The sequence below is a fragment of the Culex quinquefasciatus genome, chromosome 2 (genome assembly GCF_015732765.1).
Source record: "Culex quinquefasciatus strain JHB chromosome 2, VPISU_Cqui_1.0_pri_paternal, whole genome shotgun sequence".
Taxonomy (NCBI): domain Eukaryota; kingdom Metazoa; phylum Arthropoda; class Insecta; order Diptera; family Culicidae; genus Culex; species Culex quinquefasciatus.
In genome coordinates, this window is record NC_051862.1 from 3,087,374 (window position 1) to 3,102,478 (window position 15,105).

A 15,105-nucleotide genomic window follows, 5' to 3' on the forward strand; every position below is an offset into this window, starting at 1 on the left:
TCCTGCAGCGCCAATTAATCGTATAATTATTGTTAAATTGGAAAATATTTCAATATCTTTCGCCCCCATGTGCCACATTCCGGTGTGCTCAGGCTGCAGGCCATCCTGGTCCAGGTTCCGGCTGGGGCCAATAAAGCAGCCAGCAACCGTATGGAAATTGTAGGCCAACTAAAAGCTCGTCGTATCGTACTCCATGCCGTACTCTAGGGTACAATTGATTGCCGGGCCACAGCCACTATGTGTGTGTGCGCGCACCGGAATATGTGCCGGCCGAGGAATCGACCAAGAGGACGACGATGATGACGATGATGATGATGACTACGGTTGGCTGCGGGTCTCTCGGAACTCCACTGCACTGCACTGGCCAGAGAGCAGAACCACCGACAACTCTCTACGCCAAGAGTGCGCGCCAGCAGAGATAAATGCAATTTCATGATGTTGTGCAATATCACGACTTTATCGCACTCTTCCAGCGAGGACCGGCAGTGGCCACTGCCGACGACCACTGGCTTTTTGCCCGAGAGTGGGGTTGGTTTTTGAGGGTGGCCTTTTTAGCTTCTGGAGGCCAATGATGATGGCGAAAAAAAGGGGGAGAGTGTTGCCGGAACCCGGTCGGTCTGGCCGGGGCCCTCGAGGGCGGATTAACACGCAAACCGCACACCGTAGCAGCGCAGCGGCCTCGTCGCGCGGAATTCTTCCCGACAGGAACGGAACGGAGAGAGAGAGCCGGTGCGGGCAGAAATAGGATTAAAATATCATCAATTTAAGCCAGAATTTATTTTCGGTTCAGCTGGCTTGGCGGTCGCGGCGTGAAGAGTCTAGCGATAATTTCTGCATGCAGAGTTACGGTGGTCAGTCGCCGGAATAGTTCACCGGAGCGAAAGGGTAATTTTAGCTTGGTAACCTTGGCCGTCACGGTGCTTAGCTTATTTCTAGGGAAAATCGATTTTCTCCAAATTATAACTCAGCAAACTGTTTAGTGTTCATCTAGTGGGCCTTGTAGATACTTTGTTAGCACAAATTTAAAATATTTTAAACCTTAAAAGGACTAACGAGCAAAATTTGTCTAAATCTGGCAACCTTGTCTTAAGTAGTTAAGCAAAGTTTGCCTTAAGTTTCACAAAACTGCTTTCTTGAATTTTGAACATCTTCTTGGATAGTCCTACCCTACAGTACAGTCCGTTGGAAATGATGATGAGAAATTATTGATGAGTCAAAACTTTTCAAGATCTGGCAACCCTTCCGAAAGATACCGTTACTTAGGTGGTATTTTTTAAACTCTTCAGGTTAATTAAAATGGCATTATCTGTACAATTGAATAGCTGTTTGAAAGATCTGCAAAGTTAATGTTTTAAACATTCAAGATCTGGCAACCCTGCCGGGAGATATAGCCATCTAATTCATCGAACTTGAAAGGCTGAAGATTGTGAACAAAGAAAAAACGTAATTTTTTAAGCAAATCTAATTGAAATTTGTGTTTTAATGTCGTGCCTTAATGATGTTAGACAGTTTTAAAAATGCAGATACGATCATAGCATTAAACCTTGATTAAATTAACAATTTCCACGAGAACCATAATTATAAATTCGTCACCATTTCCCATGACAATTTGCAGAAAATTTGCTCATCCTTTCTTCCCAAAAAAAAAGAAGAATCGACCTTGACTCGAGCCATTGTTTGCCCCAAAAAATTCAACTCCATCAAAATAAGGTACGTGCACTATTCACAGACCTGTTTCACGCGCGTCAAATTAAGCAATAAGCTCTGGTCTTCCCACTCTCTGGAGTCCAACTCTTTGACCAACCTCGGTGTGTGACTAGTGTGACTAATGGTAAATGACGGATTTTGCAAAAAGGAAAGAAAAGAAACCTAAAAGGGAAGGTCGAAATTACATCCACCACCAAACAAGAAAAAAAAAGATATGCAGAAAACCCCAAAAATTACACTCTAAAGGGAGAAGGGGTAGGAAGGACAGAAAGAGAAAAAAAATGAAAGTAATAAATAATAACCTCTTGTGTTATTTTTCACGGCTCCACGAAGTATTCCATTATCTCGGCACTCCATGGTTGCGTTAAATTCGTACGAGTTCATCTTCTGCGGCGCGCCTGGCCACACGTCGCCGATGGTCCACTTCCTTCCACTTCTTCCAGAGGGCCTCTTCAATTACTGCATCTTCTTTATGGGCGATTTTCACTTTTCCTCTTCACTTTTTTTGCACTTGATCAAATTTCCTCCTGCAGTTCTTGTACTCTGCAAGGTGCCAAAAAATAACACACTTTTTTTTGTTGGTTATTTTGCGAGCATTTAATCGGCTTTTTCGCGGCGTTTTAAAACAAATTATACCGAACGAGAGTAACACACGATAAATTACGACATTCCGCGGTGCTTTTTTCTCTCGGTGCATTCGCACGAATCGCGCGAAATCCAGATTATGTTACAAAAAACACGGAGAAACAAACAGAAAAAACTTGAATCGGAAACAAAACTCACCAACGCGCACAACAGCACAAAAAAACTTATCAAATTTTCATAAATTTACATATTATTTTCATATTTGTCACTGATAGCGCGGAGGCGCGACGCGGCGACGCGATTCGGGCATTTGCATTAACGCTCCCCTGTCGGGAAAATCGCGGTGAAAATTCCGGTGCAGTTTTTCGCTCAGCAGGCTCTGCGTTGTTGGGCTGCTGCTGGTGTTGGGTGTTGGGGTGCGCGTTTTGCCGGTGGGCTACTTTGATGGGGAAAAAAACGAACGGAACCAACACAAAAAAATACGGTGAAGCGGCGAGCAGGAAGTGTGTGTGCGTATGGAAAAAAATGAAAGAAAAACATAAACACAAATTAATAAACGAATAAATAATCAACTTAATGGTGCGCTTTACAGGCTAATCGATTGACTTGTTGGGTGTTTTTATTCATTTTGGGCTGGGCGACGAGAGAGAGAGGGGTTGCTGTTTGTTATTTTTTTGGGGGTGCATTATTTAGAGAAATGAGGCTGTTAAAAAATAAATTGCTTAGGGAAAATTATGTTTAATCTAACGAAATTTTATAAATTAGGCAATGGGATCAAGACTTGATGGAAAGCCGACGAAAAAATTAGAACTAATAAAACTAATGCATTTCTAAAATATCTGAGATAAAAATAAATTACATCGAATAAATACTATTTTTGAATTATATTTGACTGAAATTCAAGTAATAAAAAATACTCGTGCAAAATATTCCTGAAAACAGCGATTATTGGAAATAATTAAATTTAATTTTAAGATGGCAAAGATTTTTTTCAAGGTTAGTCTTCTGCTGTTTGTGAAATTAAACCAAAGTTTTCTTCAGAATTTGTTTATGTCATCTCAAAATTATAAATAACCAGACTAAAACAGATTGAAACTTCAATGAGGTTTAGAAAACATCTAAGAGACTATTTCTATGAGAAAATTAACAGTTGCACGGTAAAGACAAATATAAATCAGGATAATATGAATTTTGAAATTGTAATTTGGCCACTCTTTGTACTTTTCTAATCCAAAATAGTAGTTTATGCAACAAGTTGCAAAAAGAGGATTTTTTCAGCACGAGTCGTACATTTATCGAACGAGGTTCACCGAGTTGGATAAATACGATGAGTGCTGAAAAAATCAAGTTTTGCAACGAGTTCCATACAACATTTTTTGCAATTCCGAAAAACACCCATTGAGTGAAATTTTAAGTCAAATTTTCATGTATTTTATCAATAAATCGTTTAAATCAAAATAATGTTGAAAAGTGTTTCTTTTCGAAACAAGTGCTGAAAAGTTCAACTTTTCAGCACACATTTCAGTGCTGAAAAGTAGAACTTTTCAGCATTTATTTTGAAAAGTGTTGCTATTCGATTCTGTTATTATTGGTACAGAAAAGTAGGCTATTTCGTCGTTCAAGAATGACAGGAAAAGTAAGTAGTTTCACGACGGAATTGCAAAAAAGTATTTTTCAAGCTTTTTTTTTATTTTGAAGGTAAAGCATAAAAAAACTTATTTCTTGTATTGAATTGCAAAAAAAAAAATATATTTTTTTTAGGAAGATTGACGTGACTTTTATTCTTGCTTTGATTTTCTTTCCGTGTGAGTGATGACCGGTTTCACCATAAAATTTCTTGATTTGTCTAAAATGTTGAAGAAAAATGTTTGAAAATACTGGTTAATTAATTTTTAAATTAACAAAAATAAGCTATTTATCACCTGTATTTTGAAGAATACAATTTTAAGACAAAAAGTTTCAAAAAATGTTTGTTAATCCCTAATAAACCTTTTTTCTGAAAATTTATAGGAGATTGAACTGAAAAATATTGTTAACTCGAAAAAGATGAAATATGGTCCTGTTAATTTAAGAATTCAACGATAAAATACTGTTTCAAATCACACTTTTTGACAACCATTCTCGAAGAACTATTGAATGGCTGTTAAAAAATATGCACCTTCCTCAATTTTCTGAAAAAGTCACGTTTTTAACAAATGTTCAAAAATCAAAAATCAATATTTGACCAAAATTTTAGAGTTTCCATTCTCCCTGAAGTTTTTATGCATTTTCAATTTTTTTATTTTCTGGATGTTTTTTTTTAATTTTTTGTAGACGATTTTCTCCTGTAAAATTAAAACATGTAGCTTATAGGAAATTTGACCAAGAACATTTTCTCAAACATAAAATGCAATTTCAACACTCCAGAGCCGAGAGGTTTGAATTTAGTGAGAAAAAAGTGCATTTTTTCAACACTTCTCAAATTTTACAAGCGTTGTAAATTTTGAGAAATTTCTGGAATAGATTTCAAAAGCGACTGAATATGGAAACAATTGTTTGCAATATTAAAAATAAGTACCGAAGAAATTTCAGATTTTTTCCATAAAAAATTTACAACCATCGGAAAAGTTGCTTCAAAATTCCTCAGTTTTCTTTGTTTATTAAATAACCCCTGAAGTTAGTCAGCTCTCGCAAAACTACAAAAAAACATTTTCGGATATTCTCTAAACATCAGAATGTGAAAATCATTCTCCATGAAGAATTTCGTTATTAAAATATCAAGGAGGAACAAAAATTTAAAAATTACCTTATGCGATAGCGATTAAAATCACAGTGAATTACCAGAAATAACATTCCAAACGGGCATAGCTCCAAATATTCAATATTAACTTGAAATTAGATAGCTTGAATTTTTTGCAAGATTTTTTGTATTTTTAAATCCAAGATGGCGGCCAAAATGGTGGTGATGAAATATTGAAAAAAATGCCTTTTTTGTAATTTAAACTATTCAAATTTGACCAAAATTGGATCGCAGAACTCGATTATGATGTTAAAAGTAAAGAAAATAAAAAAAATATTAAAACATTTTTTTTGTCATGATTTGATTATTTAAAGTCCCATACAAATCTTCGAATAATCGAACTTCGGATAATCGAGTCTAGACAGTAGAACTAAAATTCATACATTTGAAAAATATCACAGATATTTTTAAATATTTCTTTCAACTAATGAAAATTAGAAATTTCTATCACCTTTCACACGGAGAAAAATCAGTTCCCAAAATTGTGAATAATAAAAAAATAATAAAAAGAATTCAAAGCTGAAAAATATTGTTAAAATATTGTTAACACTTTGAGTGTTCAAATTTACAATTCTTTTTTGGAAATCGTGTTTTAAGGTTTAAATTTTTTAAGCATGAAATTTATGAGTTTAATATCTTCATTCTTATCATTCATCTAAATAATTAACATAAAATCAAATTTGTAATGGTGAAATTTATCATAATTCACAGTTTCTATTCATGACCCGAAAACAATCGCAAATCCGCCTCGCAAGATAATATTTCATCATAATCAAAATTTGATTCATGTTAAATCTCCAAACGCCCAAAAAAGGGACCAACCAACAGTTCGATTTGAAAAATTCATCACGCACAAACCATTGTCAAGCGAAAACTTGCGACAATCTTCAATCTTTCTTCCCTTTCTGTCTCCATCTGGTAGACCCCCGGAGCCGGTCCCAAGTAGACCCCGAACGCTCAACCCAACCATGTTTATTTCAACTTTGAAACACACCAACAACTTCTTTTCCCGGAATTCTGTCTGCCTGGTTTGACCCGGGGTTTGTTTCTCCTAACCATCATGTCCTCATCCATCTTCTAGGACAGAGAGAGAGAGAGAGAGAATGGTTGAAAACGTGCGTAGTTTAAGGTGACTCACTTCGAAAAATGCGTCCCTTGAGGCGCGTCGGAGCGCCGGAATTCAGGTAGGCCCGCTTTCGTCGTCCTAAATCTTATCAATTTTTACGAACGTTTCCTTTTTGTGGGATTTTCTTTTCTTTTTGTTTTTTGTTGTGTCCCGTAACGGACATTTATCTGGCCTTGCGGCCAGAAGCTTAAACTGTGTTCTAGAGACGCGGGGGAAAATCGATAGATTAATAAAAATTACGTTCAACCTTGGTGAGTCACCCCCCACTCCAAGACTTTGATAAGAAATTAGCTCGGAGATGTAATCCTGAAGAATGCCCTGGGTTGTTGGGGACATTGACCGCAGAAGGCTTTGACATTCCTCTCAGGTGACCAAAGCAACGTCCCCTTAAAGGGGGGACCCGCCGCCTACTACGATCTCCGAGACGTTTACGCACACACAGCACAAACACACACCGAGAAAAAAGGGACTCTCTAATCCTTATCGATTTTCAATCAATTTGGGGGAGAAAAGCTTTGCGGTTTTTCCCGGCAGAATCTTCTCTTGAAAAAAGTGGAAAAAACGGATTCACTGCGGTTCAGGGTTAATTATCGACTCTTTTTTGGTCTGCCGAAAAAGAGCCAAGAAATCCTGGCGCTTTCATCCCAAAATAAGAAACAACTTCGGGGGTAAATAATAAATAAGAATCCTCCAAAAGTCGTTGTGTTCTTAGCGCTAAAAATAGCCTCGTTAAAGCAAAACTTCGGAACGTCAAAAAAGGGCGAACAGAACCAAAAATAAGAAGAAAGGGGCACCAACAACAAAAAAAAAGTAATCGCGTGAGAATCCTTTTTTCACAAATCTTCGCCTGCCTGGACGTGCCGTGTCCTTTTTGGCAGGCCAAACGTCGTCCCCAAAACTCGCTTGAATGTGTGCGAGCGAGCGAGCGAGAGCAGGGCGAAAATCGAGAGCGAATCGCTCGTGCAAATTCGGCTCGCTCTCGCACGAAAGGACGAAACCGCGCGTTGCGTCACCGAGCTGCCGAATCTCACGGCTAGATGTCGCCACCGGTGGCGTGCAATCGCGCGACTTGTGTTCCGTTCTGTCATTCGCGCGACCTGGCCCAGTTTTTCGGCGTCGAGGTTTATTTATCGATTTATTGTTTTGCCTCTTTTGCCGCGCGAGTGAGTGTTTCGGTTTCGGGAGCGTTCCCGTGGCCGCCGAGGAGTGCACTGCACTTTTTAATAGAGAGATACTCTTCTTCTTCTTCGTGGGGGACCTTCTTGGTGGTGGCGAGAGTTGCCAGATAAACGAGAGATCAAGTGGTGCACTTGCACGAAAAGGGGGGACGAAAATTATTGCATTGTGCGGTTCTTCGTTTCTCGTTGTGTCCTTTTTTGGATGCTCCCGTTTTGGGGGTTTTGGCGACGGTCGCAACTTGGCAGCAACCTTCAGGCGGACCTTCGAGGGGGCTCCAGAGGGGAGCGACAGAAGTTGGGAGCTGGGAATATGTTTATTTATGTGCGGATTGTGGAGCGGAATAGAGAATTGGACGCGGGCATTATTTGCGGCGAACCGGGTTGAAATTTATTCAAAGCTCTTCTTTTTTAATCAGCATAAAACGGATTTTGGGAATCGCGGAAAATATAACAAGTTTTGTGCAAGTGGGGTTTGGGATTTGTTGTGCATTGTAGATAACTTTAAGATTTTTATTAAAGAGTAATTTTGAAGTATTAAATTGTTTACCTGTCAATCTGTCAAACTTAAAACTAAAACTAAACTTAAAACTCTTTCGATCTGTCAACCTATAAATCTGCTGACATGTTTTAAGCTGTCAACTGGTCAAACTGTCCATTTTTATTTGCTTATTTGTCATGTTTGTTCATGTCGTTCGTACACGGGTAGAAATCCTGTAAACAAATCCAGTATCTCTATGTTGTCGAATTACCCCTTTTTTTGCTGAAAATCTTTATTTATAACTAGAGATAATAGTTTTGAATTTTGACAAAAAAATATTTTTCTCAGCTGAATTAACACTCACAATTTTATTATTCTTTATTTCTATACACAATTTTTAAAGTCGCTTTTTTTTTTGTAAAGTTTTTAATTGTGTTGCTACTGTAAAAAGTGAGGTTTTATTTTGCTAAAAGTCGGGTAAAAAAAACTTGAAATTCGATATTTTAAATTCAACCAGGTTTAAACAACAACATCTCTTTTGATGTAATTTTTCAAAAATCGATGTGTAATTAATTAAATTACATAGACAAAATGTAAAATAAATAACATATTTTTGACACATAATTTATCATTAATTCTATGTCATGAGTTTTTAATTTATTTTTAAACATAAATTCATGTAAAAGTACATCAAAAATAAGCTTTTACTCCCCCATTTGTTTGATTTTTTGAAGAATGCCACAGAAATAATCAGTATTGCATTTTGTTTCAAATTTTTACCCTTCATATTTTAAAAATAAGCATGAACCACACAGTAAAAAATAATGTACATCTGGAAGGCATAAAACTGGAAGGTTTATAAAACCTCTTTAGTATTATGAAACATCACCTCAATTTAGACAGAAAAAGTTACATTACACCTGAAATGTGGAGAATATACACACATACAAATTACACATTTTTCTTAAATTTAAGGAAGTTCTCATCCCAAAATGTAGGGCTGTTGCGAATATTTTTAAGTTTTTGTCACCTTTTTCCCTTCAAAATTGGCTCGAAAAATCAGAGAAAAAGTTAAAGTTTTTTTTAAACTTCAAAATTTCAACGTAAATTCAAGTGCAATCAGCTGAAATCAATCTTAAAATGCATTCCCGTGCGTTTAGACAATTTTCTCACATGTTTCGATTTATTCAAAAATCTTTTGTTTTTTTTTGTGAATTTCCAGCGCACAGTACATAATTTTTTTTTTGTTAAAATTTGTGTTTTCCAAAAATCTTAGATATTAAAAAAAAAACAATTGATTGCAATACAGCTGAACTAATGTAAAATGCATTTAACTGCGTTTAGGCCGTTGGAAATATTTTTCAATGTTTATTTACATACTTCTTACTGAGGGACAAAATTTCGTATAAATATAATTAAAAGTCCACAATCTACAAATTTAATTAACTGTAAATATCTTATATTAAAAATCATAATAATTCGCTAAAATCAAGTATTTCAAAAATTTTCGAATTATATATACAGTTTTTTTAAAGAGATGGGATTCTCTATGTGCAAAGGACCTTTTCAAACAAAACTCTAGATTTGTTCTCGAATGTGTGGAATAAAAAAATCTTTAAGAAAAAGTAATGTTGTGCTGTATATGTGCTGTGGTAATGGCATTGTGAGTTTGAGAAAAAGTTATTTTTTTTTAATCTGTCAATCACTTTGCACCTATTACCAAACCGTTATTAAGCTCATTACCGCACTGCCAACAGTTCAATAAGTTATCAAACAAAGGTTCGGTAAATAAACCGATTAATCGTCGCCCCCTTCGATCCCTATCCTGTCAGTCAGATCCTGTCACAAATAAAAGGGGTTAACTGGCCCTATCGATTCGGGCGGAAAACCTTCACTGCACGCCGGTGCAAATAAATTACACTGTTTGCTTTGTTGTCCCTTTTCGTCCTGTCGTGGCCATGTTTCTTTTCGTCTCCTGTGCAACTATTTGCATTATTTTTGTGATCTTCCTGAACTCTCGGTCAGTTTGTCGACTTTCCACACAAAAGCACGATGTTTCCATCCAATATTGATGATGATGTCAATGTTTATTTATCTTTCTCGTTAATACTTTTCAACACACTCCATTGTCCCTTTTAGGAGTTTCCCCTATCTCTTTTTTTTCTCTCTTGTCGCCGCCGACTTTGATTGGAACGACTTGGACCGTTTTTCACCACCGACCACGTGTGGTGTGTGTGTCCTGCTATCGCAGCAATGATTGGCACGTAGTCCGGAACTCGTTTAAAGTCTTCTCCCGGGGTACAAATACGGGAAAAATAGAGAGCGAGTGCGAGTCGGAACCGAAAAGTTTTGTCCAACAACTGCTGCCAGGATATCTCGCAGACTGCCATCATCATCAAACTTTTGCTGCCATGTTTTTCCCCAGCCCGCTTTTTCCTCTTTCCTTCCAGAACCTGCCCCGGGGATCTCCCGGGTTCAGCGCTGGAAGAAAATTTACTCCCGGGTTTTCCCTCCCATCCCGCAGCCTCCTCGTCTCGGAAGCTTCCTGAGGCTAACCACATATTTCTTTGGGTGCCTTCCTTGTAGCGTGCTGCAGCCACCCAAGAAAAACTTCAACTCTTTAGGAAAGAATTTTCTTGTTTTTAACTTTCTCTTCTCGTCGACGACCACGTCGATTTTCCAGCGGTAAGAAGGAAAAAAAGCCCGGAAACTTTCCTGCTGATGTTGGGGCGAGTTTGGCGAAATAGTTTCGAATTTTTCCAGTTTCTCTCCCATTTTATTTACAGCAGCCCACTTTTCCGCTGACGACGGGCTTTTGCCAATTTGCTTGTGAATCGCTTCTCGCACAAAACTTCCCATTTGCCGATTTCAGAAAAATCCCTGGCTTTAAAAAAGGCGAGGGTTGGGAGGAAGTCAACCGATGGGAAAATGAGATTTTCCAGCTGCTGGTCAGCAGCGCAGCTCATCTTTGCGGAAGGCACTGTGAAAAGTGACTTTTTCGGGGAAGGCGAAAAATTCAATCTCGAACAACTGCTTTGTGAATAATTAATTTGGGACAATTAGGAGAAGCGCGACCCGCGCCGCCGCGGGTCAAATGTTTGTCTTAATCTTTTGTTGTGTGTCCAATTGCTTTTTGTGACCGAAAATTGACAAAAAGGTCGTGCAACTGCATATCTCTGCTGCAAGGCAAAAAAAAAAGAAATTAATCGCGATGTCATCCAGCGAAAGAAAAACAGTGGAAAAGGTAAATATCCTTCGCGCAGGGACGATGACTTTTGGACGAATGAATATTTGAATGGCAGTAGGCCTTTGTTGTGCCCGCGAAATTACGAACTAATTGCTTTCCTTTTTTGATGAGTGGACAAATCAAGCTTTTTGTCTTTTTTTTTTTTTTTAACAATAAACGGTGTTTGCTGTCCCTCGAGGGTCAATAATCTCAGTAGGTATTGACGGAAGTTGATTTGAAAGGACAAATATTGAACTAGGATTTTAATTTTGACTGTTACAAAATACTTGATTTTTGTATTTTTTTTCTAACAAATCATGACTTCCAAATATTGGCATTTCCTGCCAAAAGGTATTCAAAATCGTTAGAAACTGTTTAAAAAAACTCATTCCACCATCGAACAATTTTTTAAAAGCATTCAAAAACAAAATACCCATTTTTGTTTTAATATACTTCATTTAAAAATCAACCATAATTTTTTTCACATCGGTTCTTCCTGGAAAAGGAACGACAAGTTAAGCAAATGTTTATATTAATTTTCAAATGAGATATAAAGAACACTTTTAACATGATTGCAAACCATATTATAATTCAAACAATTTGAAATTATTCAAAAAATCCTTTAAAAATACGTTTTTATCAGGTTTCCTTTTCGGGTAAAATGTATTAAATCCGCAAAAAAAAATGAGTTTGAAAAATCAACGTTGAGTTATCCAGTTGTAAGTGTTTTAATATTTTCAAATGCTTTCTTTTCTAATTAGAAAATCCAGTTTATTAGGAAATCAACTCTTATCTTTCATTTTTTGAAGAGGCAAAGGCTTTATTTTTTGTAACAGCCCGTCAACTAAAAAAAACTTTACAAAAAATAAGAGAGGTTTTGAAAATTCATGATAGAAAAAAAAGTCAAGGAATTTTGTTAATTAATTTTAGATATTTTTTGTCATAATTTTAAATTTTTATTACTGAGAGGTTTTTATAGATAAAGGTTTTCAGCAGCAAAAATTTAATTTGAAAAAAAAAACATTTTTTTAATCTTCAGAAAAGTTGTCGATGTGCTCATCAATTTTAGAAAAAAAATTCAATAACACAAAAATTACACAAGAAACGTCAATGTCTTTGAAAGACGAAACCGTTGAAAAATATTTGTTAATAACAGGTCATGTCAAATATTTCCACTAATTATCATTTTTTTTTTTACAAATTACACATTTTCTACATTAAGGAATGTTTCCGAGCCGTTTTCACAAGAATCACACATAACATTTCTCAGCTTGTCCTGAGTGCAATTTCTACTCTACAAATACGAATTTCCAGAATTGCGTTGAAACTTTAACTGGTTCACAAAATTTTCACCAGCAAACAACCGAACCGGATTTCATCAATCCTTTCATAGAACTGCTGTGTCTCTATCAACATTCGTAGACCCCATAAACTTAGCAAAAATCCTTCGGTTTGACTTAGAAAATACTCGAAGCCGATCCAAGTGATCCTTGCCTTCTCGGTATCGTACCGGCGAAGCCGGCCAAACAGCATACTTCGATTCGCCTCTTACTTTCTAGTGAATTTCCGCCCAACTTTTTTCTACTCTCTTAAATTACCAACTTTTAATGAGAAAATCAAACAACACTCACTTTCTGATTACGCTTGCACATTAATCCTCGCTAGAAGAAGCACACTTTCTCTCAGAACGACGCGACCTCATCGATGCTGCATCCTTCCGACGATTCTCTGCGCGATTGTGTCTCAGTGTCCTCTGCCTACAAGTTTTTTTTCCCTGCCAGACCGACAAGCCCGTTTTGCTGTCTTCACGTTGATAACAACACTTCACTCTTCCTCACACTTGCTTTCTTTTTTCGCCTTGCGAATTCTCTTCACGAAACCACAAGTTTTCCACCACTGGGACTGCCTCCGCTTATCGTCGACACAACCCCATCACACTGCTCGTTCGAGGCTAATCACCTCACACGGCTTGCTGCAGTCGCCGCCAGTTGACATTAAATAATCATAGCACACTTGGACTCATCTCGTGAATCTGCACTGCCCTTCCTTCGTCCTCTTCCTTGCTCGCGCGAACCCGAACGAAGGAGGCCCTCAAATTTTCATTGATTTTCGCCGCACACTCGGTTTCTGGTTGTTTTTTGCTTCGTTTTTCTCACGGCCCACTACGGTCGACCTCTCCGGTTCTTGTGAATGAAAACCTCGCCTGCAGGTTGATTTCCGGATGCAGTTACGGAAGCGCGCAGGAAAGGAGCAAAAACTAGAACACACATAAACAATGCTCACACCCACGCGAATCGGTGTGTGGAGAACAATGACACAGGATAGTTGTTTGGTGTAACACACACACTCACACGCACGATATTGGCACACGCGAACGCGACGAAGGTGATAAAGAACGAACCGAAACGAGAACGGAAAAAATCACAAATCAAAATCCGATCACGGCCTACTGCGCGATATTCACAGACACACAAGCTCCTTCCAGCACTGGCTGTGATGAGTCCTTCCTGGGAAAATGTGTTCCTGTCAGAATTCCTGCCCGACACACAGACGGACGCGACGACCGTCCTTTTCAAGAACAACCCGGGTTCAGGACGCGCGGTTCCAGCAGCCGAAAGTCTTTTTGCCTTCCGCACTCGGGAAGCGTACGATGCAAACTAAATAAAGCACGAAGCAAGTGAAAATAAACAGCGAACCTTCGAAACCAAACATCCAGCACTCTCTTTCGCCCGAGAATCCGAGAGAGAGCGAGCGAGCGAACATAATCGCTTGTTCTATGCTCGCAGGCAGCAGGCGCTGCCTGTCCGCTCTCTCGCTACAGCTGGTTGCCCTATCGGGCGAACTCTCACTCGCGCGCGCTCTCTGTTGTTGTTGATTCTCTCTTTCGCCGCGCCCCTCTCAGCAGCATGTTCGTTCGTGTCTTTCGCCTGCTGCGATCGGGTCGCGCTCGGGCGCCGCAGCTGAACGGTGAAAATTCTCTCACGCGCGCTGGGAAATCAATTTTCTAATAAAACACACGTTCGATTGAGATTTTTTCCTTCTGTGCTTGAAGTGTTCAGAGTGAAAATTGTTTGACTTGTTAGGAGCGAGTTTCCACAAAGAATCGAGCGCAACTTCGACATTTGCTCCTGTCAAAATCACTGCAAACTGTTAAAATCCCGCAAATTGTGTCAAATTTTATCCCACTTTTCCCAATTCCCAAGTTGCCTTTGGTTCGTCCTTTCCCTTCAGCACTTTACGACTTCTCCCTCTCCCCAACCCTCCCTCGAACCGGGCGAAAATTCCTTCAAGCGAGCGATTCATTTCCATGAAAATCTCTCGTGCGACACACTATCGTCGTCTGCACGCACACAGCCCCATCCGACAACACACAGCAGCACAAGAGCGGATTGTGAAAAATCCCTCCTAATCGTGTCTGAACGTGTTCCCCGACCTCTCCGGTTGTGCTGTTGTGTCCTCCGGATGCTTGCTTGACTTTTCCGACTTTTTCCCTCTACACACCAACACTCGTTCAGCGTCAATCGCCTACTTGTATTGGTGAGCCTGCCAGTGTCCTCGCGGACATCCAAGTAGACTATGCGGAGAGAGAGAGAGCGTCAGGCAGAAAAGCGAAAATCCTCAAGTGTTAACTGCACAAATCTCTCGGGCTCTCCTCCGAGGAGGACTCTATTCGTCCTGAGTCCTGCCTGCTAGGATTGAAAGGAAGACCGAGTCAAAAGGTAAACCTCGCGAGCTCGAGTCGAAGTAGGCTGTGAGGGAAATTTGGAAATGAAGAAGACGAAGAAAAGTGTCAGTGGAGGCCGCCCGGAGGTGTTTCGCAGACGGCGAGCACACGAGACCTGCTGGTTCTTGTGAATGAGGGTTGAGGAGGAAAAATTGGGGGGAAAGAATTTTCTTGGGGTGACGTGACGAGGCGCTCGTTTGGAGCGGTATTCATGGGCTATTGCACATCAAGCGAACGTAATTTTGGATTGGTTTATGAGGAAGGGTGGAATTGAACATTTGAAGATATGTTTTGGAAAGAAT

General features: G+C 38.9%; 1 protein-coding gene and 1 pseudogene across 7 annotated transcripts in view; both read right to left on the reverse strand.

The window, feature by feature from the left end:
• The window catches only part of LOC6034502 (teneurin-m), a 206,670-nt gene extending 192,945 nt beyond the window's left edge, over positions 1-13,725 (reverse strand). For 4 of the 7 annotated variants that reach the window (XM_038251307.1, XM_038251308.1, XM_038251306.1 and 1 more), the window contains exon 1: positions 12,711-13,725. Coding sequence is in view for 3 of the 7 variants with exons in the window: in XM_038251304.1 (XP_038107232.1) it covers positions 2,010-2,091 (82 nt within the window). In the remaining 4 variants the exon portion in view is untranslated. Of the gene's footprint in view, positions 1-2,009; positions 2,470-12,710 lie in introns of those variants that run through there. The other 3 variants (XM_038251304.1, XM_038251303.1, XM_038251302.1) reach the window with 1 other exon arrangement.
• Positions 2,558-15,105, reverse strand: part of LOC119767422 — a 67,061-nt pseudogene continuing 54,513 nt past the window's right edge.